Source organism: Oncorhynchus clarkii, chromosome 29, assembly GCF_045791955.1.
Source record: "Oncorhynchus clarkii lewisi isolate Uvic-CL-2024 chromosome 29, UVic_Ocla_1.0, whole genome shotgun sequence".
Lineage (NCBI taxonomy): Eukaryota > Metazoa > Chordata > Actinopteri > Salmoniformes > Salmonidae > Oncorhynchus > Oncorhynchus clarkii.
Window position 1 is genome coordinate 42,256,757 of NC_092175.1, and position 27,500 is coordinate 42,284,256.

The window sequence follows — 27,500 nt, forward strand, 5'->3', positions numbered from 1 at the left end:
ATTATCAATGTGTTGTTATCTATTATCAATGTGCTGTTATCTATTATCAATGTGTTGTTATCTATTATCAATGTGTTGTTATCTATTATCAATGTGTTGTTATCTATTATCAATGTGTTGTTATCTATTATCAATGTATCTATTATCAATGTGTTGTTATCTATTATCAATGTGTTGTTATCTATTATCAATGTGTTGTTATCTATTATCAATGTGTTGTTATCTATTATCAATGTGTTGTTATCTATTATCAATGTGTTGTTATCTATTATCAATGTGTTGTTATCTATTATCAATGTATCTATTATCAATGTGTTGTTATCTATTATCAATGTGTTGTTATCTATTATCAATGTGTTGTTATCTATTATCAATGTGCTGTTATCTATTATCAATGTGTTGTTATCTATTATCAATGTGTTGTTATCTATTATCAATGTGCTGTTATCTATTATCAATGTGTTGTTATCTATTATCAATGTGTTGTTATCTATTATCAATGTGTTGTTATCTATGCTTTTCTGTCAAGTCATTTTAGATGAAGCACAGGAGATGATGCGAGAGCCATTGAAGGCCATTCAGATGTGTCAAATGAACTCACACACAGCCGAGAGGAACAAACACTAGATAATAATTCTGTGTTACTGCTCTGACCTTCATCACTAGGTTATTGAACACTGGTTGTTGGGGGAATGAATTGGCATTGACAGCCCTCTATATCGCTCTCCCCACCCCTCTCTCCATTGTTCAGTTCCCCTCTGCCAATCTCTGCTAGGTATCCCCCTTTCCCTTTCCTTTCCCTCACCCAAACTAACCACCCCCTTCCTTATCTCAAATTTCTTCCTCATTCCATTATTCTACCCCACCCTCCGCTTTCCTTTCTCTGTTTGTCTCTCTTTCCTCTCCCTCCCTCCTTCTCTCTCTGTTTCTTTCTCTCTCTCTGTTTCTCTCTCTCTCTCTCTGTTTCTCTCTCTCTGTTTCGCTCTCTCTCTCTGTTTCTCTCTCTCTCTCTGTTTCTCTCTCTCTGTTTCTCTCTCTCTCTCTGTTTCTCTCTCTGTTTCTCTCTGTTTCTCTCTCTCTGTTTCTCTATCTGTTTCTCTCTCTGTTTCTCTCTCTCTCTCTCCCTCCTTCTCTCTCTGTTTCTCTCTCTGTCTGGTAAGACCTGGAGACATTTTGTTTGTCAGCTAGATAGTTTACTAGATCATCTGGAGCTAAACACTTTTAATAAGTAATTTAGTAATTTTAGTAACGGTCAAAGAAACACCCAGTGTAGTAAACATATTGAGAAACACCCAGTGTAGTAAACATATTGAGAAACACCCAGTGTAAATGTATTGAGAAACACCCAGTTTAGTAAACATATTGAGAAACACCCAGTGTAGTAAACATATTGAGAAACACCCAGTGTAAATGTATTGAGAAACACCCAGTGTAGTAAACATATTGAGAAACACCCAGTGTAAATGTATTGAGAAACACCCAGTGTAGTAAACATATTGAGAAACACCCAGTGTAAATGTATTGAGAAACACCCAGTGTAGTAAAAGTGTATAAAACTGAACACTATAAAAAATGTTTAAAAAAATACAAAAATAACAACGTGAATGAACAAACGAAAATCGAATATGGTACAGACACAGGAAACAATCACCCACAACTCAAAAGTGAAACCAGGCTACCTAAGTATGGTTCTCAATCAGGGACAACGAATGACAGCTGCCTCTGATTGAGAACCATACCAGGCCAAACACAGAAATACCAAATCATAGAAAAAAGAACATAGACTGCCCACCCCAACTCACACCCTGACCATACTAAAACAAAGACATAACAAAAGAACTAAGGTCAGAACGTGACACTAGGCTACTGCTCTAACCCACCCGACTCACGCCCTGACCATACTAAAACAAAGACATAATAAAAGAACTAAGGTCAGAACGTGACACTAGGCTACTGCTCTAACCCACCCGACTCACGCCCTGACCATACTAAAACAAAGACATAACAAAAGAACTAAGGTCAGAACGTGCCACTAGGCTACTGCTCTAATGTTGCTGGCCCACGTCTACATGATTCTCCTTTCATGGTGTTTTGTTGCAGATTTACTTTTTGGTCATTCATTTGTCAAGCTTTAAAAACAGGAAGTCAGATCAGCAACATTTCTAGGTAGGACCGTGGTGTGTGTCTGTACACTTTCCCTCCGCTTGCACGCTGTTAACTGACGCACAAAAACAGCGCAATTGAAGTTGAATTCACTGATGCAAGCGCGTCAGGTCGTAATTTAACAAAGTAGATGACTCTAAAGTTGACTCATTTATACTCCCTCGTGTGTCGTGTTCGGCCCCGCAGGCCTTGTGTTTGACATGTGCGTTTAGTCTATTAGCTACATTATGACTGACTAGCCCCTTGCTAGTTTGATTGTGTTGACATTCCCAGCCTTAGTTACAGTCGTCCGTTTTTGTCCAGCATATTGAGTCATTGAAACGGAAACAGAGCATCCCGAATGGAGACAGAAAACCATGTACCAGGCCAGCTGTGATTTACAACCTGATAGTAATATTTGTTGGACTACCAAAGAACTTTATTGGTGAATTATATGAATCATGCATTGAACTGCATCCATCTGTTCTGACAACAATTCCTTACTGTACGTCATGGAATTTTGAGTAAAAAAACCTCATATAAAGTTGATTTTGAAGCATAAACTGGGGAATTTGATATTTTTGACTGATATTACCATTGTCTGTTTGTTTCATATCTGCAAAGTAATTTTAATTTAGATCCACTTTTTTTAAATGAAATATTTAGCCAGTCTTAAAAAGCAATTGACATTCAAGAAAGGGATTATTTATTAACAATCCAACCAGTTTGGATTTGAAGATAGTGTGTGTCGTTTTGTTCGGACAGACCCTCCGAGACATAAGAGTGTTTGTGTACCTGCATGAACATCCCTGTGCGTGCCTCACCTTGGTCTCTGTCAGTTGCCGTGACGGTGATCACCGTGGTTCCCGCTTCCTGGTTCTCTCTGACCTCCGCCTCTAGCTCCTCCCACTGGAACAGCGGCGGCTCATCGTTCACGTCAATCACGTGGACAGACAGAACCTGACTGGTGGACAGCTGGGGCATCCCGTGATCCTCAGCTATGATGGTCAGATTAAACACTTCCTGGTCCTCACGATCTAGAGCCTTCAGAATGGACAGAGAGCCTGGAGGAAATGGGAGGAGAGGAGATGATGAAAACATCAATTGGTTGACTAGAACCATGTATCCAGCTCATTTAAATATGTAAACTATTGGTAAGGAAATATCAGATTTTTCTGTTTTTACTGCAGTTGAGAGACAATAATGTACCAAAAAAAAGTGTACAAGGTGGATCAGCCCTAAAAAATTATTGATAGACAAAACTACTCCTTTTATAAAGAAAACCTTTATTCTCCAATGTCTTCCTGATTCACATACACTGATAGCCAACTAAGAATGACAGACAGCCAAGATAGATCAGAAAAAATAATGGTCTCTACTCGCTCTGTCCCTCTCTTCTCTCTTTCTCTCCCCTCCTCTCTCTACTCTTCCTCTCCCTCTCCCCCTCCCTCCCCCTCCCCCTCTCCCTCTCTCTCTCTCTCTCTCTCTCTCTCCCCTCCTCTCTCTACTCTCCCTCTCCCCCTCCCTCCCCCTTTCCCCCTTCTCTCTCTCTCTCTCTCTCTCTCTCTCTCTTTCTCTCCTCTCTCTCTCTCCCCTCTCTGTCTCTCTCTCTCTCTCTTTCTCTCCTCTCTCTCTCTCCCCTCCCCTTTCTCTCTCTTCGCTCTCTACTCTCTCTCTCCTCTCTGTCTCTCTCTTCTCCCTGTCTCTCTCTTCGCTCTCTCCTCTCTCTCTCTCCCCATCTGTGTAGTAAAGCAGACTAACTGCAGTGTTTCAAAACTGCTTTTCTCATGAAGGATTGACTAGAGTTTCCAACATGCTGTTCTCATGAAGTTCTTTACTTTAGAACACTAACACAATCACCAGGACATGCTCTCTGCTTTCTACTGAAACAAGAGAAGGTAAACATAGCTAACGTTAGCTAGCCAACTCAACGTACCTCTCTTGGGCAGGTTAGCTTGCTAGCTAACTTAACTTTTACTTGAGTAAATACTGGAGCAGCCCTGTGAATGTATACTGGAGCAGCTCTGTGAATGTATACTGGAGCAGCTCTGTGAATGTATACTGGAGCAGCTCTGTGAATGTATACTGGAGCAGCTCTGTGAATGTATACTGGAGCAGCTCTGTGAATGTATACTGGAGCAGCTCTGTGAATGCATACTGGAGCAGCCCTGTGAATGTATACTGGAGCAGCTCTGTGAATGCATACTGGAGCAGCTCTGTGAATGTATACTGGAGCAGCTCTGTGAATGTATACTGGAGCAGCCCTGTGAATGTATACTGGAGCAGCTCTGTGAATGCATACTGGAGCAGCTCTGTGAATGTATACTGGAGCAGCTCTGTGAATGCATACTGGAGCAGCTCTGTGAATGTATACTTGAGCAGCTCTGTGAATGTATACTGGAGCAGCCCTGTGAATGTATACTGGAGCAGCCCTGTGAATGCATACTGGAGCAGCCCTGTAAATGCATACTGGAGCAGCCCTGTGAATGTATACTGGAGCAGCTCTGTGAATGCATACTGGAGCAGCTCTGTGAATGTATACTGGAGCAGCTCTGTGAATGTATACTGGAGCAGCCCTGTGAATGTATACTGGAGCAGCCCTGTGAATGCATACTGGAGCAGCCCTGTGAATGTATACTGGAGCAGCTCTGTGAATGCATACTGGAGCAGCTCTGTGAATGTATACTGGAGCAGCCCTGTGAATGCATACTGGAGCAGCCCTGTAAATGTATACTGGAGCAGCTCTGTGAATGTATACTGGAGCAGCTCTGTGAATGCATACTGGAGCAGCCCTGTGAATGTATACTGGAGCAGCCCTGTGAATGCATACTGGAGCAGCTCTGTGAATGTATACTGGAGCAGCTCTGTGAATGTATACTGGAGCAGCTCTGTGAATGTATACTGGAGCAGCCCTGTGACAAAATATAGCAACTTATTAAAATAACTAATATCGACAGGATATCAGACAGCCTATCGACAGGATATCAGACAGGCTATCAGACAGGATATCAGACAGGCTATCGACAGGATATCAGACAGACTATCAGACAGGATATCAGACAGGCTATCAGACAGGATATCAGACAGAATATCAGACAGGCTATCAGACAGGCTATCAGACACCCTATCGACAGGCTATCAGACAGGATATCAGACAGCCTATCGACAGGATATCAGACAGGCTATCAGACAGGATATCAGACAGGCTATCAGACAGGCTATCAGACAGGATATCAGACAGGATATCGATAGGCTATCAGGCACCCTATGAACAGGCTATCAGACTGGATATCAGACAGGCTATCAGACACCCTATCGACAGGCTGTCAGACACCCCATCGACAGGCTATCAGACAGGCTATCAGACAGGCTATCAGACAGGCTATCAGACAGGCTATCAGACACCCTATCAACAGGCTATCAGACAGGCTATCAGACAGGATATCAGATAGGATATCAGACAGGATATCAGACAGGATATCAGACAGAATATCAGACAGGCTATCAGACAGGATATCAGACAGAATATCAGACCCGTTACTGTCCTTGTTGATGCAATAAAGGAGTGAAGATATCTTGGATCACGGTTTGTGTGTGTATTTGTGTGTGTGTTTGTATGTGTTTGAGTGACAGTCATGTTCTGTTGAACATGGGAAAGCACACACACCCCTACCACCACCCCAACACACACACCCCTAGCACCACCCCAACACACACACCCCTAGCACCACCCCAACACACACACCCCTACCACCACCCCAACACACACACCCCTACCACCACACCAACACACACACCACTACCACCACCCCAACACACACACCCCTACCACCACCCCAACACACACCCTACCACCACCCCAACACACACCCTACCACCACCCCAACACACACACCCCTACCACCACCCCAACACACACCCCTACCACCATCCCAACACACACACCCCTCTATCAATTTCACATGACTGGGCAGGGGCACAGCCATTGGTCGGCCTAGGAGGGCATAGGCCCACCCACTTTGGAGCCAGCTCCACCCACTGGGGAGCCAGACCCAGCCAATCAAAATGAGTTTTTCCCCATAGAAGGGCTTTATGACAGACAGAAATACTCCTCTTTGGACGTACTGCCAAATTCTCTAAAACGATGTTGGAGGCGGCTTATGGTAAAGAAATGAGCATTCGATTTTCTAGCAATAGCTAGAGATGGATATTCCTGCAGTCAACATGCCAATTGCACGCTCCCTCAAAACTTGTGACATCTGTGACATTGTGTTGTTCCTTCTCTCCATCTCTCTATATCTTTCATTCTCTCCATCATTAGCATGTCTCCTACTCCCCCTATAAAGCCTGAGTGACCCCCCACCCCCCCATATCTATAATACAGGATGAGGAGTGACAGAAACCAGAAGTTAAACATTAGTAGTGGGTTATTCAGCAGCCTCTCCTCTCTACAGTAATGGCTTAAAGAAACAAAGCTCATCTGGAACCGCCCTTAACTGTCCCTGTGTACTGTAGACTACCCCTGTGTACTGTAGACTGTCCCTGTGTACTGTAGACTACCCCTGTGTACTGTAGACTGTCCCTGTGTACTGTAGACTGTCCCTGTGTACTGTAGACTACCCCTGTGTACTGTAGACTACCCCTGTGTACTGTAGACTACCCCTCTGTACTGTAGACTACCCCTCTGTACTGTAGACTACCCCTCTGTACTGTAGACTACCCCTCTGTACTGTAGACTACCCCTGTGTACTGTAGACTACCCCTGTGTACTGTAGACTGTCCCTGTGTACTGTAGACTACCCCTGTGTACTGTAGACTACCCCTCTGTACTGTAGACTACCCCTCTGTACTGTAGACTACCCCTCTGTACTGTAGACTACCCCTGTGTACTGTAGACTACCCCTGTGTACTGTAGACTGTCCCTGTGTACTGTAGACTGCCCCTGTGTACTGTAGACTGTCCCTGTGTACTGTAGACTACCCCTGTGTACTGTAGACTACCCCTGTGTACTGTAGACTACCCCTGTGTACTGTAGACTACCCCTCTGTACTGTAGACTACCCCTCTGTACTGTAGACTACCCCTCTGTACTGTAGACTACCCCTGTGTACTGTAGACTACCCCTCTGTACTGTAGACTACCCCTCTGTACTGTAGACTACCCCTGTGTACTGTAGACTACCCCTCTGTACTGTAGACTACCCCTCTGTACTGTAGACTACCCCTGTGTACTGTAGACTACCCCTGTGTACTGTAGACTACCCCTGTGTACTGTAGACTACCCCTCTGTACTGTAGACTACCCCTGTGTACTGTAGACTACCCCTGTGTACTGTAGACTACCCCTGTGTACTGTAGACTACCCCTCTGTACTGTAGACTACCCCTGTGTACTGTAGACTACCCCTCTGTACTGTAGACTACCCCTCTGTACTGTAGACTACCCCTCTGTACTGTAGACTACCCCTCTGTACTGTAGACTACCCCTGTGTACTGTAGACTACCCCTCTGTACTGTAGACTACCCCTGTGTACTGTAGACTACCCCTCTGTACTGTAGACTACCCCTCTGTACTGTAGACTACCCCTCTGTACTGTAGACTACCCCTCTGTACTGTAGACTACCCCTGTGTACTGTAGACTACCCCTCTGTACTGTAGACTACCCCTCTGTACTGTAGACTACCCCTGTGTACTGTAGACTACCCCTCTGTACTGTAGACTACCCCTCTGTACTGTAGACTACCCCTGTGTACTGTAGACTACCCCTCTGTACTGTAGACTACCCCTGTGTACTGTAGACTACCCCTCTGTACTGTAGACTACCCCTCTGTACTGTAGACTACCCCTGTGTACTGTAGACTACCCCTGTGTACTGTAGACTACCCCTGTGTACTGTAGACTACCTCTCTGTACTGTAGACTACCACTCTGTTAATTTTAAGCAGCGTGGGATGTGTGTGTGTGTGTGTGTGTGTGTGTGTGTGTGTGTGTGTGTGTGTGTGTGTGTGTGTGTGTGTGTGTATGTGTATGTGTGTGTGTGTAGTGTGTGTGTGTGTATGTGTGTGTGTGTAGTGTGTTAGTGTATCACACACAGAGGCCTCCATTATATTACCCTGTGCTGATGATTGAGAAAGGACATGTTAATATATACATATATTACATATCAAAGGGGTTTCCTCTGCTTCTCCAGGCCATAATAAAACCAGGTTCCCATGAACACATCTGTCATTAGAGGAAAACCCAAGAATTAATATGCATCTCAAATGCCACCCTATCCCCTATATAGTGCACTACTTTATACTAGAGTCCTATGGCACCCTATTCCCTATATAGTGCACTACTTTAGACCAGAGCCCTATGGGCCATTTGGGACTCAAGAGTACACAGCAATTACGGTTAATGTGCCTCGCTCAAGGGCACATCGACCAATTTTTTTCTCACATAGTCGGCTTGGGGATTCAAACCAGCGACCTTTCGGTTACTGTGCCCAACACTCTTTAAATATTGCTCTGAGGCATTGAAAGATGCCCTGTTGAATGATCTGAGGGGTTAAGGAATGTTTTAACAGCCAGAGGCTCTGTAGACACAACTCAGGAGCAGATCTTGGTTGAAATCACAGGAGGCTGTTGAGTGGAGGACGGCTCATAATAACGTCTGGACTGGAGCCAATGGAATATCATCAAACACATAGAACTCTGTTCTGTTTCAGCTGTCTTTGTGCTTGTCTCCACCCCCCCCCCCCCCCCTCCCTCTCCGGGTGTCGTCCATCTTCCCCATTATCCCCTGTGTATTTATACCTGGGTTCTCTGTTTGTCTGTCGTCAGTTCGTTTATGTTTCATCTAGCCTACCAGCGTTTTTCCCCTCGGCTCCTGTCTCTCGGTTGTTCCTGTTCTCTAGTTTTCCAGGTGTTAACCATTCTGCCTGACCCTGATCCTGACCCTGACTGCCGTCCTGTACCTTTTCCCCACTACTCTGGATTACCGACCTCTGCCTGACCCTGCCTGACCCTGACTGCCGTCCTGTACCTTTGCCCCACTACTCTGGATTATTGACCCCTGCCTGACCCTGACCCCTGCCTGACCCCGACCTGTGGGTTTACCTGTCCCTGTTTAAGGAATACACTTTAGTTTCTTCAAACACTGTCTGCACCTGGGTTATACCTTAAAACGTGATAGAAACCAAAGTGTTTGATGTATTTGATACTGATACTGCTCCAGCCATTACCATGAGACCACCCTCCCCAATTAAAAGGTGCCACCAATCACCTGTGGCTGAAATACTATTAGAAATCATTTATAACACTCTATCTGAGCTTGATTGAGCTTGACTGGCGCAATGGAACCAATAGAACAGTGACACGGGTTACAAAACCCCGCCCATCCAGGAAGACAAGAAGAAAAACATGCTGAAAGTATCGGAAAGATTTCAAATAGCATTTAAACCCAGGCCTGCTCAGGAGTGGGATGTAATGGCTTGTAATGGGTCCATGGAAACTTGTGGTAGTTCAAGCCCCTACGGTAGGGATAATGATTAAGGTCAATGATGTAACTCTATAGAATAAGCCTACATGATAAAGACTACAATGTGTTAAATCTATACTAGTGAAACATCAGTCCAGAGCAACACTTGTACTCTAGGGCGTCTCTAAAGACTGTAAAACGTTGAAATCTGTACCCTGCTTGTAAATACATATACAGGGCCTTGACCCCTTGACTTTGTCCACATGTTGTTATGTTACAGTCTAGTTCTAAAATGGATTAAAATCGTTTTTTTCCCCTCATCAATCTACACACAATACCCCAATAATGACATCACAATACCCCATAATGACATCACAATACCCCATAATGACATCACAATACCCTATAATGACGAAGCAAAAACAGGTTTTTATAAATGTTTGCTAATTTATAAAAAATACAAAATAAAACTTAAATATCACATTTTACATAAGTATTCAGACCCTTTACTCAGTACTTTGTTGAAGCACTTTTGGCAGCGATTACAGCATTGAGTCTTCTTGGGTCTGAGGCTACAAGCTTGGCACACCTGTATTTAGGGAGTTTCTCTCATTCTTCTCTGCAGATCCTCAAGCTCTGTCAGGTTGGATGGGGAGAGTCGCTACACAGCTATTTTCACATCTCTAAAAGAGAAGTTCGATCGGGTTCAAGTCCGGGCTCTGGCTGGGCCACTCAAGGACATTCAGAGACTTGTCCTCAAGCCACTCCGGTATTGTCTTGGCTGTGTGCTTAGGGTCGTTGTCCTGTTGGAAGGTGAACCTTCACTCCAGTCTAAGGTCCTGAGCGTTTTCCCCAAGGATCTCTCTGTACTTTGATCTGTTCATCTTTCCCTCAATCCTGAGTAGTCTCCTAGTCCCTGCCGCTGAAAATCATCCCCACAGCATGATGCTGCCACCACCATGCTTCAGCGTAGGGATGGTGCCTACACCATGCTTCAGCGTAGGGATGGTTGCCTCCACCATGCTTCAGCGTAGGGATGGTGCCTACACCATGCTTCAGCGTAGGGATGGTGCCTCCACCATGCTTCAGCGTAGGGATGGTGCCTACACCATGCTTCAGCGTAGGGATGGTTGCCTCCACCATGCTTCAGCGTAGGGATGGTGCCTACACCATGCTTCAGCGTAGGGATGGTGCCTACACCATGCTTCAGCGTAGGGATGGTGCCTACACCATGCTTCAGCGTAGGGATGGTGCCTCCACCATGCTTCAGCGTAGGGATGGTGCCTACACCATGCTTCAGCGTAGGGATGGTTGCCTCCATCATGCTTCAGCGTAGGGATGGTGCCTCCACCATGCTTCAGCGTAGGGATGGTGCCTCCACCATGCTTCAGCGTAGGGATGGTGCCTCCACCATGCTTCAGCGTAGGGATGGTTGCCTCCACCATGCTTCAGCGTAGGGATGGTGCCTCCACCATGCTTCAGCGTAGGGATGGTTGCCTCCACCATGCTTCAGCGTAGGGATGGTGCCTCCACCATGCTTCAGCGTAGGGATGGTGCCTCCACCATGCTTCAGCGTAGGGATGGTGCCTCCACCATGCTTCAGCGTAGGGATGGTGCCTCCACCATGCTTCAGCGTAGGGATGGTGCCTCCACCATGCTTCAGCGTAGGGATGGTGCCAGGTTTCCTACAGACGTGACGCCTGGAACTTATTTCATTCAGCAGGCGTGCCTCAACAATTCCTTCGACCTCATGGCTTGGTTTTTTCTCTGACATGCACTGTCAACTGTGGGACCTTTATATAGATAGGTGTGTGCCTTTCCAAATCATGTCCATTGAATTTCATTTACCACAGGTGGACCCCAATCAAGTTGTAGAAACATCTCAAGGATGATCAATGGAAACAGGATGCACCTGAGCTCAATTTGGAATCTCATAGCTAAGTGTCTGAATACTTATTTTTAAAATGTATTTCTTTTTTTTCTTTTTTTTAATACATTTGTAAGAATTTCAAAAGAACAATTTTTGCTTTGTCATTATGGGGTATTTGTGTGTAGACTGATGAGGAATACATTTTATTTAATCAATTTTAGAACTAGCCTGTAAACGTAAAACAATTTGGAAAAAGTGAAGGGGTCTGAACACTTTCCGAAGGCACTGAATATGATTCTCCCTGTGCTATGGTCTGAGACAGAGGTCGCAGGGTTAAGGAGAATTACAGGTGTAGGATCTTAATTTTACCTGTATTGACGGAGCAAAAATAATCCCGCTGCAACTGGATTTGAACATTTAGTCCATTGGTTGCTATGTGGTTAGACTGTTAGCTGGTCAAAATGAGGCTACATAACATGTGGAATACTGTTCATATAACCGTGTGAGTTTGAACTTTCAGTGAATTCATGCCTTTCCTGCGGCTCAGGAACAAAAGAGTGATCAAATTAAGATCCTCCATCTGTAGGTGTGAGTCTGTGTTGGAATTCTCAGTAGTGTTAGGATCTTACTCGTGTCAGAGGCCAGGGGTTAAGGGTCAGAAGTCTTACCGGTGTTGGGGTTGAGGCTGAAGCGTCCAGCGCCGTTCCCTGATTGGATGCTGTAGGACACTCGGCCGTTCTCTCCCTCATCCTCGTCACGAGCCATCACGTACACAACCACGAACCTGACAATACACAGAAACACACAGCAGATAGTCAGGACCTGGACCTTAAAAGTCCAGCTAGGTTCTTGGCATCAATCTTTTACTTTCATTTGTGATTCAGGCCTCAACCATGTCTCTTCTTGACAAGGTCTACAGGTTTCTCCTCATGTCTCCTCTTGACAAGGTCTACAGATTTCTCCTCTTGACAAGGTCTACAGGTTTCTCCTCTTGACAAGGTCTACAGATTTCTCCTCATGTCTCCTCTTGACAAGGTCTACAGATTTCTCCTCTTGACAAGGTCTACAGGTTTCTCCTCTTGACAAGGTCTACAGATTTCTCCTCATGTCTCCTCTGACAAGGTCTACAGATGTCTCCTCTTGACAAGGTCTACAGATGCATACACGGTATCTGGACTAGACTATGGACAGCTCAACTTCTTAGATTATAGGGGTATATTCTCCCCTATAATGTTGTGTTTTAAATCATTTGAATGAGATATGCCTCCTAGTGAATGTGTTGCTCACCCGACCGGCTGGTCCTCCATAACACTGACGGCGGAGGACGAGCCGAACACGGGAGCGTTGTCATTCTCGTCCGTCACAAACACCCGGGCCGTCACCGACCCCCAGCGCCGCGCGGACACGTCCTCCGCCTGGTCGGTCGCCCTGACAACCAGGTAGAGGGAGGACGTGGTCTCGTGATCTAACTTCTGACCCAAGGTCAGGACCCCAGTGGAAGGGTCAAGGGTCAGGAGGTGAAGGGAGTCAGGCCAGAGGTGCTGGATTGAGTAACGCAGCTCGCTGTTGGGACCACTGCCGTCCTAAAAGAACAGAGACATGAGAACATCCGATTAACATAATGACACCTAAAATAGGAGTTTTCAGAGACATTATCTTATCAGGCCAACTCTTGAGATTTTGACAGTTAATAGCAACAACCTGAAAAGACATCATACCTTTAACTCCCACAGTGAGGTAATTCCTGCCCTGATATTGAAACCCCAACATGCTATCTCTTCTCCCCCATTTCTCAATTTATCAGATGATTGATTATATTTTACTATTTTATTATCTTTTATTTTATTATATAACCTACTACTGTCCCACCTTATCAGCAGCCTGGAAGGTGTAGATGGAGGCTCCCGGCTGGGTGTTCTCTGGTATCACTATGGTAACGGGGTCCTCGGTGAACTGGGGGGCGTGGTCATTGCTGTCTTGGACGTTAATATCCAGCTGTACTCTGTGACTGCTGGGGTACGCCAGCGTGAAATCTGATACCTCCACATGCAGAGTGTACCTGGAATGAGAGAGGGATGGATGGATGGGAGAGAGAGAGAGAGAGAGAGAGAGGGAGAGAGAGAGACAAAGATAGAGAGAATGAGAGAATGAGAGAGACAGAGAGAGAATGAGAGAGAGAGACAGAGAGAGAGATACAGAGAGATAGAGAGAGATAGAGAAAGAGAGAGAGAGAGAGAAAGAGACAGCGACAGAGACAGAGAGAGAGAGAGAGAGAGAGAGAGAGACAGAGACAGAGACAGAGACAGAGACAGAGAGCGAGAGAGAGAGAGAGAGAGAGAGAGAGAGAGAGAGAGGGAGAGAGACAGAGACAGAGAGAGAGAGAGACAGAGAGAGAGAGAGAGAGAGAGAGACAGAGAGAGAGAGAGAGAGAGAGAGAGAGAGAGAGAGAGAGAGAGAGAGAGAGAGAGAGAGAGAGAGAGACAGAGACAGAGACAGAGACAGAGACAGAGAGCGAGAGAGAGAGAGAGAGAGAGAGAGACAGTCAAGTCAAGTCAAGTTGAGATAGAAGTAAATGATAGAAAAAGGAAATCTCCTCTCAACTCCCAGATGTATCCCGTATAATAGGTTTAATAAAGATGTAATGAAGAACAGGAGAAACTAGCAGGTTCACCTGTCCCCTTCCTCATAGTCCAGTACTCTGACCAGGTACACGTCTCCCGTAACCCGGTCAACCATGAACGTCCCCTTCCGGTCCGTCCCGCCCACCACCACGTACGTCACCTGACCGTCCAACGACAGCGTGTCACGCTGGTCATGTGACCGGACAGAGCCAATGACAGAGCCTGGGGCGACGCCCTCCACTGAGTTGAGAGTCATGGACAGAGTGTTCTTGGCAGAAGACTTACTGGAACTCAGGACCTGCAGATGAAGACAGATAGAGTGTGTTCAATCCAGTTTGATCCAGTTCAATCCATTTCAATCCAGTTCAATTTAATTCAATGCAACTGGGAACCCATTTAAAATGGGTGTGAAAGCAGGGCAAAGTACTTAAAGTACCAGTAAAACATTTGGACACACCTACTCATTCAAGTTTTTTATTTTTATTAGATTTGTTTTACTATTTTCTCCATTTGTAGAATAATAATAGTGAAGACATCAAAACTATGAAACAACACATATGGAATCAAATAGTAACCCCCAAAAAGTGTTACACAAATCAAAATATATTTTAGATTCTTTAAAGTAGCCACCCTTTGCCTTGATGACAGTTTTGCACACTCTTGGCATTCTCTAAACCAGCTTCATGAGTTAGTCACCTGGAATGCATTTCAATTAGCAGGTGTGCCTTGTTAAAAAAAGTTAATATGTGGAATTTCTTTCCTTCTTAATGCGTTTGAGCCAATCAGCCGTGTTGTGACAAGGTAGGGGTGGTATACAGAAGATAGCCCTAATTTGGTAAAAGACCAAGTCCACAGTCCATCATTAGTCGACAGTCCATCAATACTTTAAGACATGAAGGTCAATCAATGCAGCCGCAAAAACCATCATGCGCTATGATGAAACTGAGCGTAGAGGCGGCAGGTAGTCTAGTGGTTAGAGTGTAGAGGCGGCAGGTAGCCTAGTGGTTAGAGGCGGCAGGTAGCCTAGTGGTTAGAGTGTAGAGGCGGCAGGTAGCCTAGTGGTTAGAGCATAGAGGCGGCAGGTAGCCTAGTGGTTAGAGCGGCAGGTAGCCTAGTGGTTAGAGGCGGCAGGTAGCCTAGTGGTTAGAGTGTAGAGGCGGCAGGTAGCCTAGTGGTTAGAGCATAGAGGCGGCAGGTAGCCTAGTGGTTAGAGCGGCAGGTAGCCTAGTGGTTAGAGGCGGCAGGTAGCCTAGTGGTTAGAGCGGCAGGTAGCCTAGTGGTTAGAGGAGGCAGGTAGCCTAGTGGTTAGAGCGGCAGGTAGCCTAGTGGTTAGAGGAGGCAGGTAGCCTAGTGGTTAAAGCGGCAGGTAGCCTAGTGGTTAGAGCGGCAGGTAGCCTAGTGGTTAGAGGGTTGGGCCAGTAACCGAAAGGTTGCTGGATCGAATCCCTGACCTGACAAGGAACAAATCTGTTGTTCTGCCCCTGAACAGGCACTTAACCCACTGTTCCTAGGCCGTCATTGAAAATAAGAATTTGTTCTTAACTGACTAGTTACATTTTAAAAATATATATTTTTTTATATAAAAAAAAATGAGTTACCAGCCTCAGACATTGCAGCCCAAATAAATGCTTCACAGAGTAACAGACGCATCTCAACATCAACAGAATCAGGCATTCCTGGTCGAATTGCAGCAAAGAAATCACCACTAAAGGACACCAATAAGAAGAGACTTGCTTGGGCCAAGAAACACGAGCAATGGACATTAGACCAGTGGAAATCTGTCCTTTGGTTTTCAGTCCAAATTTGAGATTTTCAGTTCCAACCGCCGTGTCTTTGTGAGACGCAGAGTAGGTGAACGGATGATCTCCGCATGTGTGGTTCCCACCGTGAAGCATGGAGGAGGAGGTGTTGGTGTAGGGATGCTTTGCTGGTGACACTGTCATCCCATCTAGTTTGTGCTTAGTGGGACTATCATCTGTTTTTCAACAGGACAATGATCCAACACACCTCCAAGCTGTGTAAGGGCTATTTGACCAAGAAGGAGAGTGATGGAGTGCTCCATTAGATGACCTGGCCTCCACAATCACCTGACCTCAACCCAATTGAGATGGTTTGAGATGAGTTGGACCACAGAGTGAAGGAAAAGCATCCAACAAGTGCTCAGCATATGTGGGAACTCCATCAAGACTGTTGGAAAAGCATTCCAGGTGAAGCTGGTTGAGAGAATAACAAGAATGTGCAAAGCTGTCATCTAGGGAAAGGGTGGCTACTTTGAAGAATCTAAAATCTAAAATATATTTTGATTAGTTTTACACTTTTTTGGTCACTACATGATAACATGTGTTATTTCATAGTTGTGATGTCTTCACTATTATTCTACAATGTAGAAAATAGTAAAAAAAAAAAATAAAGAAAAACCCTTGAATGAGTAGGTGTGTCCGAACTTTAGACTGGCGCTGTATAATTCAACTCCATTCACTGTAATACAATTCATCTTCTGCTTTATGCTTGTCAAAATGAATTGACTCAGACCGACAAGTCCCCCCAGGTTTGAACGGCTGAAATACCCCTCTGAAGAAATAAACCATGTCTGGAGGGAGAGTGACAGAGAGGGACTCGAAGGAGACAGACAGACAGTTGTCCAGATGTTGTCTGTCAGTGACTATAACAGTAAAAAATGTTTTGTCCCAACAGCCTTAAACGATGATTTTCCAACAGACATAGGTGTGTCCCAACTGGCACCCTATGTACTGCACTACTTTAGAACAGAGTCCTATTGCACCCTATTCCCTATATATAGTGCACTACTTTAGACCAGAGCCCTATAGAACCCTATTCCCTATATAGTGCACTACTTTAGACCAGAGTCCTATTGCACCCTATTCCCTATATAGTGCACTACTTTAGACAAGAGCCCTATGGCACCCTATTCCCTATATAGTGCACTACTTTAGACCAGAGCCCTATGGCACCCTAGTCCCTATATAGTGCACTACTTTTGACCAGAGACCTATGGCACCCTAGTCCCTATATAGTGCACTACTTTTGACCAGAGACCTATGGCTATCGGTCAGGCCAACACGCTATCGGTCAGGCCAACACGCTATCGGGCAGGCCAACAAGCTATCGGTCAGGCCAACACGCTATCGGGCAGGCCAACACGCTATCGGTCAGAACAACATGCTATCGGGCAGGCCAACACGCTATCGGTCAGGCCAACACGCTATCGGTCAGGCCAACACGCTATCGGTCAGGCCAACACGCTATCGGTCAGGCCAACACGCTATCGGGCAGGCCAACACGCTATCGGTCAGGCCAAGACGCTATCGGGCAGGCCAACACGCTATCGGGCAGGCCAACACGCTATCGGTCAGGCCAACACGCTATCGGTCAGGCCAACACGCTATCGGTCAGGCCAACACGCTATCGGTCAGGCCAACACGCTATCGGGCAGGCCAACACGCTATCGGTCAGGCCAACACGCTATCGGGCAGGCCAACACGCTATCGGTCAGGCCAACACGCTATCGGGCAGGCCAACACGCTATCGGGCAGGCCAACACGCTATCGGTCAGGCTAACACGCTATCGGGCAGGCCAACACGCTATCGGGCAGGCCAACACGCTATCGGGCAGGCCAACACGCTATCGGGCAGGCCAACACGCTATTGGTCAGGCCAACACGCTATCGGGCAGGCCAACACGCGATCGGTCAGGCCAACACGCTATCGGTCAGGCCAACACGCTATCGGGCAGGCCAACACGCTATCGGTCAGGCCAACACGCTATCGGTCAGGCCAACACGCTATCGGGCAGGCCAACACGCTATCGGGCAGGCCAACACGCTATCGGGCAGGCCAACACGCTATCGGTCAGGCCAACAAGCTATCGGGCAGGCCAACACGCTATCGGTCAGGCCCAACACGCTATCGGGCAGGCCAACACGCTATCGGGCAGGCCAACACGCTATCGGGCAGGCCAACACGCTATCGGGCAGGCCAACACGCTATCGGTCAGGCCAACAAGCTATCGGTCAGGCCAACACGCTATCGGGCAGGCCAACACGCTATCGGGCAGGCCAACACGCTATCGGGCAGGCCAACACGCTATCGGGCAGGCCAACAAGCTATCGGTCAGGCCAACACGCTATCGGGCAGGCCAACACGCTATCGGGCAGGCCAACACGCTATCGGGCAGGCCAACACGCTATCGGGCAGGCCAGCACGCTATCGGGCAGGCCAACACGCTATCGGTCAGGCCAACACGCTATCGGTCAGGCCAACACGCTATCGGTCAGGCCAACACGCTATCGGGCAGGCCAACACGCTATCGGGCAGGCCAACAAGCTATCGGTCAGGCCAACACGCTATCGGTCAGGCCAACACGCTATCGGTCAGGCCAACACGCTATCGGTCAGGCCAACACGCTATCGGTCAGGCCAACATGCTATCGGTCAGGCCAACACACTATCGGTCAGGCCAACAAGCTATCGGTCAGGCCAACACGCTATCGGTCAGGCCAACAAGCTATCGGGCAGGCCAACACGCTATCGGTCAGGCCAACACGCTATCGGTCAGGCCAACACGCTATCGGTCAGCTCTATGTTGACCCTAGTGGTGGGGATGTGTGTGTGTGTGTGTGTGTGTATGTCTCTGTGTGTGCGTGTGCGTGTGTGTGTGTGTGGTGTGCATACGTGCGTGCATGTGTGCGTGTGTGCGTGTGTGCATGTGTGTGTGTGTGTGTGTGTGTGTGTGGTGTGCGTGCGTGCGTGCGTGTGTGTGTGTGTGTAAAACACACTAGAGCTTTTGAAACTGACTGGCAATAATAATCCCATTTCCTCTGATGTCTGCATCGTGTACATTTCTGGAGACCACTGGAGGAAAAGAGTCATGATAATTAACAGAGATCCCAAACAGCTCCCTCTTCCCTAGATAGTCCACTACTGTTGACCAGGGCCTTAGGGAATAGAGGGCTGAGTGTGTGTGTGTGTGCGTGCCTGTGTGAGTGTGGTGTGTGTGATCTTACTGCCAGACACACAGCAGAGTACCCCAAGTCTTGAGTGTGTGTGTGGTGTGTGTGTGTGTGTGTGTGTGGTGTATGTGTGGTGTGTGTGTGTGTGTGTGTGTGTGTGGTGTGTGTGTGTGTGTGTGGTGTGTGTGTGTGTGTGTGGTGTGTGTGTGCCTGTGATCTTACTGCCAGACACGCAGAGCAAAGTAGTACTGCTAATGCTGACAGGCCTAACCACATATCTAGTAACAGGGTGAATCGGGTGAATCAGGTGAATCGGGTGAATCAGGTGAATCGGGTGAATCAGGTGAATCAGGTGTGTTAGGGCTGGACTAGAGCAATGGCAGGAGCATCCGACTGAGCGAGTTCAGAAAGACTGACGCAGAAGGACAACAGGTAGATTAATGAGAGGAGAGTTGTTGTACCGTAGGTGCCCTGCAGGGCTTCTCACCTTGGCTTTTGGTTACACTATATACCTATATACTACATACCTCTTCTGGTAACAGAAAACATGGCCCGGGATTGAAATACTTTTCTGTTTTTCACAGGCAAGGATTCAACTCTCGTTTTTTCTCTCTCTATTTCAGACTCTCTGGACTTCTACACTTCTCACACAGATGATGTAAATGAGACCCCAAGTGTTTAACACAAGGAGAGAGCAGAGGAGGACAGAACAGAACTAGCAGAGAGAGAGCAGAGGAGGACAGAACAGAACTAGCAGAGAGAGAGCAGAGGAGGACAGAACAGAACCAGCAGAGAGAGCAGAGGAGGACAGAACAGAACCAGCAGAGAGAGAGAGAGAGCAGAGGAGGACAGAACAGAACCAGCAGAGAGAGAGCAGAGGAGGACAGAACAGAACCAGCAGAGAGAGAGCAGAGGAGGACAGAACAGAACTAGCAGAGAGAGAGAGAGCAGAGGAGGACAGAACAGAACCAGCAGAGAAAGAGCAGAGGATGACAGAACAGAACCAGCAGAGAGAGAGAGCAGAGGAGGACAGAACAGAACCAGCAGAGAGAGAGCAGAGGAGGACAGAACAGAACTAGCAGAGAGAGAGAGAGCAGAGGAGGACAGAACAGAACCAGCAGAGAGAGAGAGAGCAGAGGAGGACAGAACAGAACCAGCAGAGAGAGAGCAGAGGAGGACAGAACAGAACTAGCAGAGAGAGAGAGAGCAGAGGAGGACAGAACAGAACCAGCAGAGAGAGAGCAGAGGAGGACAGAACAGAACCAGCAGAGAGAGAGCAGAGGAGGACAGAACAGAACTAGCAGAGAGAGAGAGAGCAGAGGAGGACAGAACAGAACCAGCAGAGAGAGAGCAGAGGAGGACAGAACAGAACTAGCAGAGAGAGAGAGAGCAGAGGAGGACAGAACAGAACCAGCAGAGAGAGAGCAGAGGAGGACAGAACAGAACTAGCAGAGAGAGAGAGAGCAGAGGAGGACAGAACAGAACCAGCAGAGAGAGAGAGAGCAGAGGAGGACAGAACAGAACCAGCAGAGAGAGCAGAGGAGGTCAGAACAGAACTAGCAGAGAGAGAGCAGAGGAGGACAGAACAGAACTAGCAGAGAGAGAGAGCAGAGGAGGACAGAACAGAACCAGCAGAGAGAGAGAGAGCAGAGGAGGACAGAACAGAACCAGCAGAGAGAGAGCAGAGGAGGACAGAACAGAACCAGCAGAGAGAGAGAGAGCAGAGGAGGACAGAACAGAACTAGCAGAGAGAGAGCAGAGGAGGTCAGAACAGAACTAGCAGAGAGAGAGCAGAGGAGGACAGAACAGAACTAGCAGAGAGAGAGAGCAGAGGAGGACAGAACAGAACCAGCAGAGAGAGAGAGAGCAGAGGAGGACAGAACAGAACCAGCAGAGAGAGAGCAGAGGAGGACAGAACAGAACCAGCAGAGAGAGAGAGAGCAGAGGAGGACAGAACAGAACCAGCAGAGAGAGAGCAGAGGAGGACAGAACAGAACCAGCAGAGAGAGGCAGAGCAGAGGAGGTCAGAACAGAACCAGCAGAGGTACTGCATCCTTCTGGAGGTTGTGTGTGTGTGTGTGTGTGTGTGTGTGTGTGTGTGTGTGTGTGTGTGTGTGTGTGTGTGTGTGTGTGTGTGTGTGTGTGTGTGTGTGTGTGTGTGTGTGTGTGTGTGTGTGTGTGTGTGTGTGTGTGTGTGTGTGTCTGTGTGTGTGTGTGTCTGTGTGTGTGTGTGTGTGTGTGTGTGTGTGTGTGTGTGTGTGTGTGTCTGTGTGTGTGTGTGTGTGTATATGTGTGTGTGTGTGTGTGTGTGTGTGTGTGTGTGTGTGTGTGTGTGTGTGTGTGTGTGTGTGTGTCTGTGTGTGTGTGCGTGCGTGTGTGCGTGCGTGCGTGCGTGCGTGCGTGCGTGCGTGTGTGTGTGTGTGCGTTACCTGAATGCGTAGGGGACAGGTAGAGGTGTGTGGAGGTGTGCCGTGGTCAGAAGCTGACACTGTCAGGTTGTACTCAGACCTCTCACCGTGTCTCAGAGAGGACGAGCAGCGTAGTTCTCCTGTGGTGGGGTTCAATGTGAAACACTCCACTCTGGAACCTGGATAGGAGACAACCCAGACACAGATCTCCTGTAGAGTTACATCCCTGGTCCACGCTACTACCTCTAATCCACCCGACTCACTAGACACTTTTAGTTTGTAAATGATATTATGATTTTTTAAAAACGTTTTATACTTTTACTTTTGATACTTAAGTATATTTAAAACCAAAAAAAACACTTTTACTCAAGTAATATTTTACTTGAGTAATTTTTTATTAAGGTATCTTTACTTTTACTACAGTATGACAACTGGGTGTGTGTTAGTTCTTACCTGACAGTGAGTAATGGAGTGTTCCGTTCTCTCCCTCATCAGGATCTTTAGCTGTTATTGTCCCCAAGACTGAGCCAGGCTGGGATTCCTCCATCACCTACACAGAGAGAGAGAGAGAGAGAGAGAGAGAGAGAGAGAGAGAGAGAGAGAGAGAGAGAGAGGGAGAGAGACAGAGGGACAGAGAGAGAGAGAGAGAGAGAGAGATAGAGAGAGAGAGAGAGAGAGAGAGAGAGAGAGAGGGAGAGCGAGAGAGAGAGAGACAGAGAGAGAGAGAGAGAGAGAGAGGGAGAAACAGAGAGAGAGAAACAGAGGGAGAGAGAGAGAGACAGAGAGAGAGAAAGAGATAGAGAGAGAGAGAGAGAACAGAGAGAGAGAGAGAACAGAGAGAGAGAGAGAGAGAGACAGAGAGAGAGAGAAAAAGAGAGAGAGAGGTAGAGAGAGAACAGAGAGAGACAGAGAGAGAGAGAGCATTATTCATCTGCCCTCTAGCCAAAACGTTTGTCCAACCCTGGTGTAAGGGATACAATTTGGGATTGGATGTCCCCTCTCTTACCTGTATGAGCAGTTCCCTGTCGGGGTGGGCGTGGTTAAAGACAGGGGCGTTGTCGTTCTCATCCAATAGAGTGATGTGGGCAGTACCCGTAGCGCTGCGAGGGGGCGTGCCTCCGTCTTGTACCACAACCACCAGCTGGTAGCTAGACTGCTGCTCTCTGTCGAGAGATAACCTAGTACTGATCTCACCTAGAGAGAGAGAAGAGGGAGAGAGAGAGAGAGACGAGGAGGGAGAGAGAGAAAGATGAAGAGGGAGGGAACGAGAGAAAGAGAGAGACACAGAAAGAGAGAGAGAGAGAGAGAGAGAGAGAGAGAGAGAGAGAGGGAGAGGGAGGAAAGGAAGGAAGGAGAGAGAGACATAGAGAGAGGGACAGAGAGAGGGAGGGAAGGAAGGAGAGAGAGAGAGAGAGAGAGAGAGAGAGAGAGAGAGAGAGAGAGATGAAGAGGGATGGAAGGAGAGAGAGAAAGAGAGGGAGAGAAAGAGAGACAGAGAGAGAGAGGGAGAGAGAGAGAGAGAGAGAGAGAGAGAGAGAGAGAGAGAGAGACGAAGAGGGAGGGAAGGAGAGAGAGAAAGAGAGGGAGAGAAAGAGAGACAGAGATAGAGAGGGAGAGAGAGAATAAAAGGTAGAGGGAGAATGGAGAGTCAAGGCAGGGTTGAAGAGAGTTGAAATAAAGGAACAGAGTAGGATAGACACACATTAGACAGGTTTAAATGACTGTTTATCTACAGAGTTGATCTACATGTCTACTGCCAGGTACACTAACAACCTCAGTAAGTCCTAGGCCCTGATTCATTAAGCAACTCATAGCAGGAGGGCTGATCTAGGACCAGTTTTGCCTTCTTTTTTTTTTTAAAGATCACAATGAATTAGATTAATATGGACAGATCCCAGATCAGCACTCGTACTCCGAGACCCTTGGCTTTCCTCACCTGTGTGTGAGTTGATCTGGAAGTGTCGGTCAGTGTGCAGGAGCCTGAAGGTCAGTCTGGCGTTCAGTCCTGCGTCTCTGTCGGTAGCCGACACGCGGCCGAACCCCGTGCCCGCCGGAAGGTTCTCTCTCACAGCCAGAAACACCCTCTCCTGACTCAGACGGGGACTGTTGTCGTTCTCATCTGTCACAGAGACCCTCACCGTGGCACTGCCAGTCCTGCCCGCCCCAGCCGCGCCCTGCGCAGAACGGAGGGCGGTTAACATACAGTAGATAGAGATGTGTTAGACGAAACCTGTGTGTTCTATGTGTTGTACACCGGGTCTCTAAACCCGTCTCACAGACACAGACTAAGCAATGGAGAAGGTAAACCACAAGTCCACATGAAGATAAACCACAAGTCCACATGAAGGTAAACCACAAGTCTACATGAAGGTAAACCACAAGTCTACATGAAGGTAAACCACAAGTCCACATGAAGGTAAACCACAAGTCTACATGAAGGTAAACCACAAGTCTACATGAAGATAAACCACAAGTCTAAATGATGATAAACCACAAGTCTACATGAAGGTAAACCACAAGTCCACATGAAGGTAAACCACAAGTCTACATGATGGTAAAATAAGAGTGATTGTATGCCCTAAACTGCTGTGTTCCTCACCTGCCCTCCCGGTCCAGAGGTCGCCACCACCGTCAGTAGATATATGTCCTTAGCCTCCCGGTCCAGAGAGCTACGAACGAACAACCACCCACTATCTGGGGCGACCCCGAACCCTGCCGCGTCACCGTCCGGATGCAGTCTGTACGACACCGAGGAAGAGGAGGAGCCACCGCCGTTCCCAGCAGCCTCTCTGTTAAGGGCGCGGACCTGTAGGACGCGTGTGTTTAGAGGCGTGTTCTCCTGTAGCTCCACGCGGTACGTTAGCGTGTCGAAAGCGGGGCCCTGCGCATCCTGAGCCTGGACATGCACAACTAACGTGAAGGTAGAGCTGAGCTGGGGGGCTCCACCATCTTTAGCTACCACCTGGGAGGGGGGGGGGGAGAGGAGAGAGAGGAGGGAGGGAGGAGGGTGGCAGGGAGGAGGGGGAGGGAGAGAGGCAGGGAGGGAGAGAGAGAAGATCAATGAGTAATCTAATTTAATATAGACAAGTACATATGATGGCCCTATTGGTACATTCTTCAAAGAAAAACTTTATTAGGTAGTTTATTTTACTATTTGATCTAAATGAGATTTTAAATGATTTTAAATTTTTCCCTAACCTGTAGGTCGTAGCGCGGAACACTTTCGTAGTTCAGTCCACCAATCAGCTTCAGCTCCCCGCTTCCCCGGTCCACGCCAAACATCCTTTGACCGCTACTGCCCCCCGTGCCGATCGAGACCAGGTCAAAACTCAGCTGACCGTTTGGACCTGAGTCCCTGTCAGTGGCCTGAACCCGGTACACCACCGTTCCCATTTTAGTCACCTCCGGGAGAAGGAGCGATTCGGAGGAGGAGGGAAGGAAGGAGGGAGCGTTGTCATTGACGTCTGAGATGGTGACGCGTACGCGTGTGGTTCCGTAGGCGGGCGGCGAGCCGTAGCGAGCCAGGACTTCCAGGTCGAGACTGGGACAGGCCTCGTGGTCCAGAGGGAGAGAGGAACGGAGCGCCCCGGAGGTAGAGTCCATGGTGAAATAACCATCTGGGTCACCTGATGAGATGGAATAGGAGATGTCCTGGGAACGACCTGAGAGAGGGAGGGAGGGAGGGAGGGAGGGAGGGAGGGAGGGAGGGAGGGAGGGAGGGAGGGAGGGAGGGAGAGAGGGAGGGAGGGAGGGAGGGAGGGAGGGAGCGAGGGAGGGAGGGAGGGAGGGAGGGAGGGAGGGAGGGAGGGAGGGAGGGAGGGAGGGAGGGAGGGAGGGAGCGAGGGAGGGAGGGAGGGAGGGAGGGAGCGAGGGAGGGAGGGAGGGAGGGAGGGAGGGAGGGAGGGAGGGAGGGAGGGAGGGAGGGAGGGAGGGAGGGAGGGATGGAGGGAGGGAGGGAGCGAGGGAGGGAGGGAGGGAGGGAGGGAGGGAGGGAGGGAGGGAGGGAGGGAGGGAGGGAGAGAGGGAGGGAGGGAGGGAGGGAGGGAGGGAGGGAGGGAGGGAGGGAGGGAGGGAGGGAGGGAGGGAGGGAGGGAGGGAGGGAGCGAGGGAGGGAGGGAGGGAGGGAGGGAGGGAGGGAGCGAGGGAGGGAGGGAGGGAGGGAGGGAGGGAGGGAGGGAGGGAGGGAGGGAGGGAGGGAGGGAGGGAGCGATGGAGGGAGGGAGGGAGGGAGGGAGGGAGGGAGGGAGGGAGGGAGGGAGGGAGGGAGCGAGGGAGGGAGGGAGGGAGGGAGGGAGGGAGGGAGGGAGGGAGGGAGGGAGGGAGGGAGGGAGGGAGGGAGGGAGGGAGCGAGGGATGGAGGGAGGGAGGGAGCGAGGGAGGGAGCGAGGGATGGAGGGAGGGAGGGAGCGAGGGAGGGAGGGACATAATGGTTAATCCCATGTGAAACAGAGAAGTCATTTAAAAGCCTGTAATACAAACAGAGCATCAATCACAGTCAATTCCAAAATGTCCACGTCAACTCCTGTACTGAAAAAGAGCAATGATGTAAGTGGATGTATTGTTTGTTTACGGTTGTATTCTAAATGTGTTTGACAGTCCTTGTCTATTAGTGTGTCAGTGTTGCATGTCATGTTTTGTTGCATGTCATGTTTTGTGCTTATTGTGAATCCCAGGAAGAGTAGTTGCTGCTTCTACCCAGCCTGATGTGGATCCTCATCAAACAATAGACTCAATGACAGTAGATATAAAACAGTTAAGAGTGGAGGGGGAATAAGGGTACTTCGGATGGAATAGAGGTTCTTCAGATGGAATAGGGGTTCTTCAGATGGAATAAAGGTTCTTCAGATGGAATAAGGGTTCTTCAGATGGAATAAAGGTTCTTCAGATGGAATAAGGGTTCTTCAGATGGAATAAGGGTTCTTCAGGTGGAATAAGGGTTCTTCAGATGGAATAAGGGTTCTTCAGATGGAATAAGGGTACTTCAGATGGAATAAGGGTTCTTCAGATGGAATAAAGGTTCTTCAGATGGAATAAGGGTTCTTCAGATGGAATAAAGGTTCTTCAGATGGAATAAGGGTTCTTCAGATGGAATAAGGGTTCTTCAGATGGAATAAAGGTTCTTCAGATGGAATAAGGGTTCTTCAGATGGAATAAAGGTTCTTCAGATGGAATAAGGGTTCTTCAGATGGAATAAGGGTTCTTCCGATGGCATAAGGGTTCTTCAGATGGAATAAAGGTTATGCAGATGGAATAAGGGTACTTCAGATGGAATAGGGGTTCTTCAGATGGAATAAGGGTTCTTCAGTTGGAATAAGGGTTCTTCAGATGGAATAAATGTTCTTCAGATGGAATAAAGGTTCTTCAGATGGAATAAGGGTTCTTTAGATGGAATAGGGGTTCTTCAGATGGAATAAGGGTACTTCAGATGGAATAAGGGTTCTTCAGATGGAATAAGGGTACTTCAAGTCCACTCCAGATGAGAGCACTTCTCTCTTGACTCTTACTCAAAACCGCCTCTAATAGAAATCATTCTGCAGTCGTTCATACCAGAAAAAAATCACAACTCTAGTTCTTTGTGGAAAATAATCCATATTAAATCAGCCAACCGAGAGGTGAGGAAGGAGTAGAGATGGCGTTTTAAGATTGGTTTCCAAACGGCCCTCTACTTCGGACCAGAACCCGTAAGGTGAGCTGAGGATACCAGGGTAACTATTCTCTGACGACACCAAGACTCCAAGGAATGTCTTATACAAATAGTGAGGTATTTACTCATAGCCAATGTGTGTCATTGTTTGAGAACCCCTGTAGCCAACCGATTTAGCTAGAGTAAGACTGGACCCATTGTCCAAGGCTATACTATAAAAGCCAGGGACTTAGTCAGAGGCAGAACAACAGTAAAGTAAACTGCTTAAGCCCGCGCGAGTACGTTACACGATTGAACTGTCCCAGAAAAGTTTTTTTTGAGATCAGAGACTAAATTCCCATGTCGCTGACTACTCGGGGCACGTGGGCCGTTACCGAAGTTCGTTTAAT

General features: G+C 47.9%; 1 protein-coding gene across 1 annotated transcript in view; it reads right to left on the reverse strand.

Annotated features, from left to right (window-relative positions):
* Positions 1-27,500, reverse strand: part of LOC139388242 (dachsous cadherin-related 1b) — a 239,018-nt gene that overhangs the window by 44,975 nt on the left and 166,543 nt on the right. The window contains exons 9-19 of the mRNA XM_071134790.1: positions 24,666-25,129; positions 24,067-24,429; positions 23,404-23,641; positions 22,474-22,661; positions 21,921-22,017; positions 21,489-21,646; positions 14,141-14,388; positions 13,339-13,528; positions 12,757-13,052; positions 12,138-12,253; positions 2,967-3,206 (exon numbers count right to left, since the gene is read on the reverse strand). Of these exons, the coding sequence (XP_070990891.1) occupies positions 2,967-3,206; positions 12,138-12,253; positions 12,757-13,052; positions 13,339-13,528; positions 14,141-14,388; positions 21,489-21,646; positions 21,921-22,017; positions 22,474-22,661; positions 23,404-23,641; positions 24,067-24,429; positions 24,666-25,129 (2,598 nt within the window). The remainder of the gene's footprint in view (positions 1-2,966; positions 3,207-12,137; positions 12,254-12,756; positions 13,053-13,338; positions 13,529-14,140; positions 14,389-21,488; positions 21,647-21,920; positions 22,018-22,473; positions 22,662-23,403; positions 23,642-24,066; positions 24,430-24,665; positions 25,130-27,500) is intronic.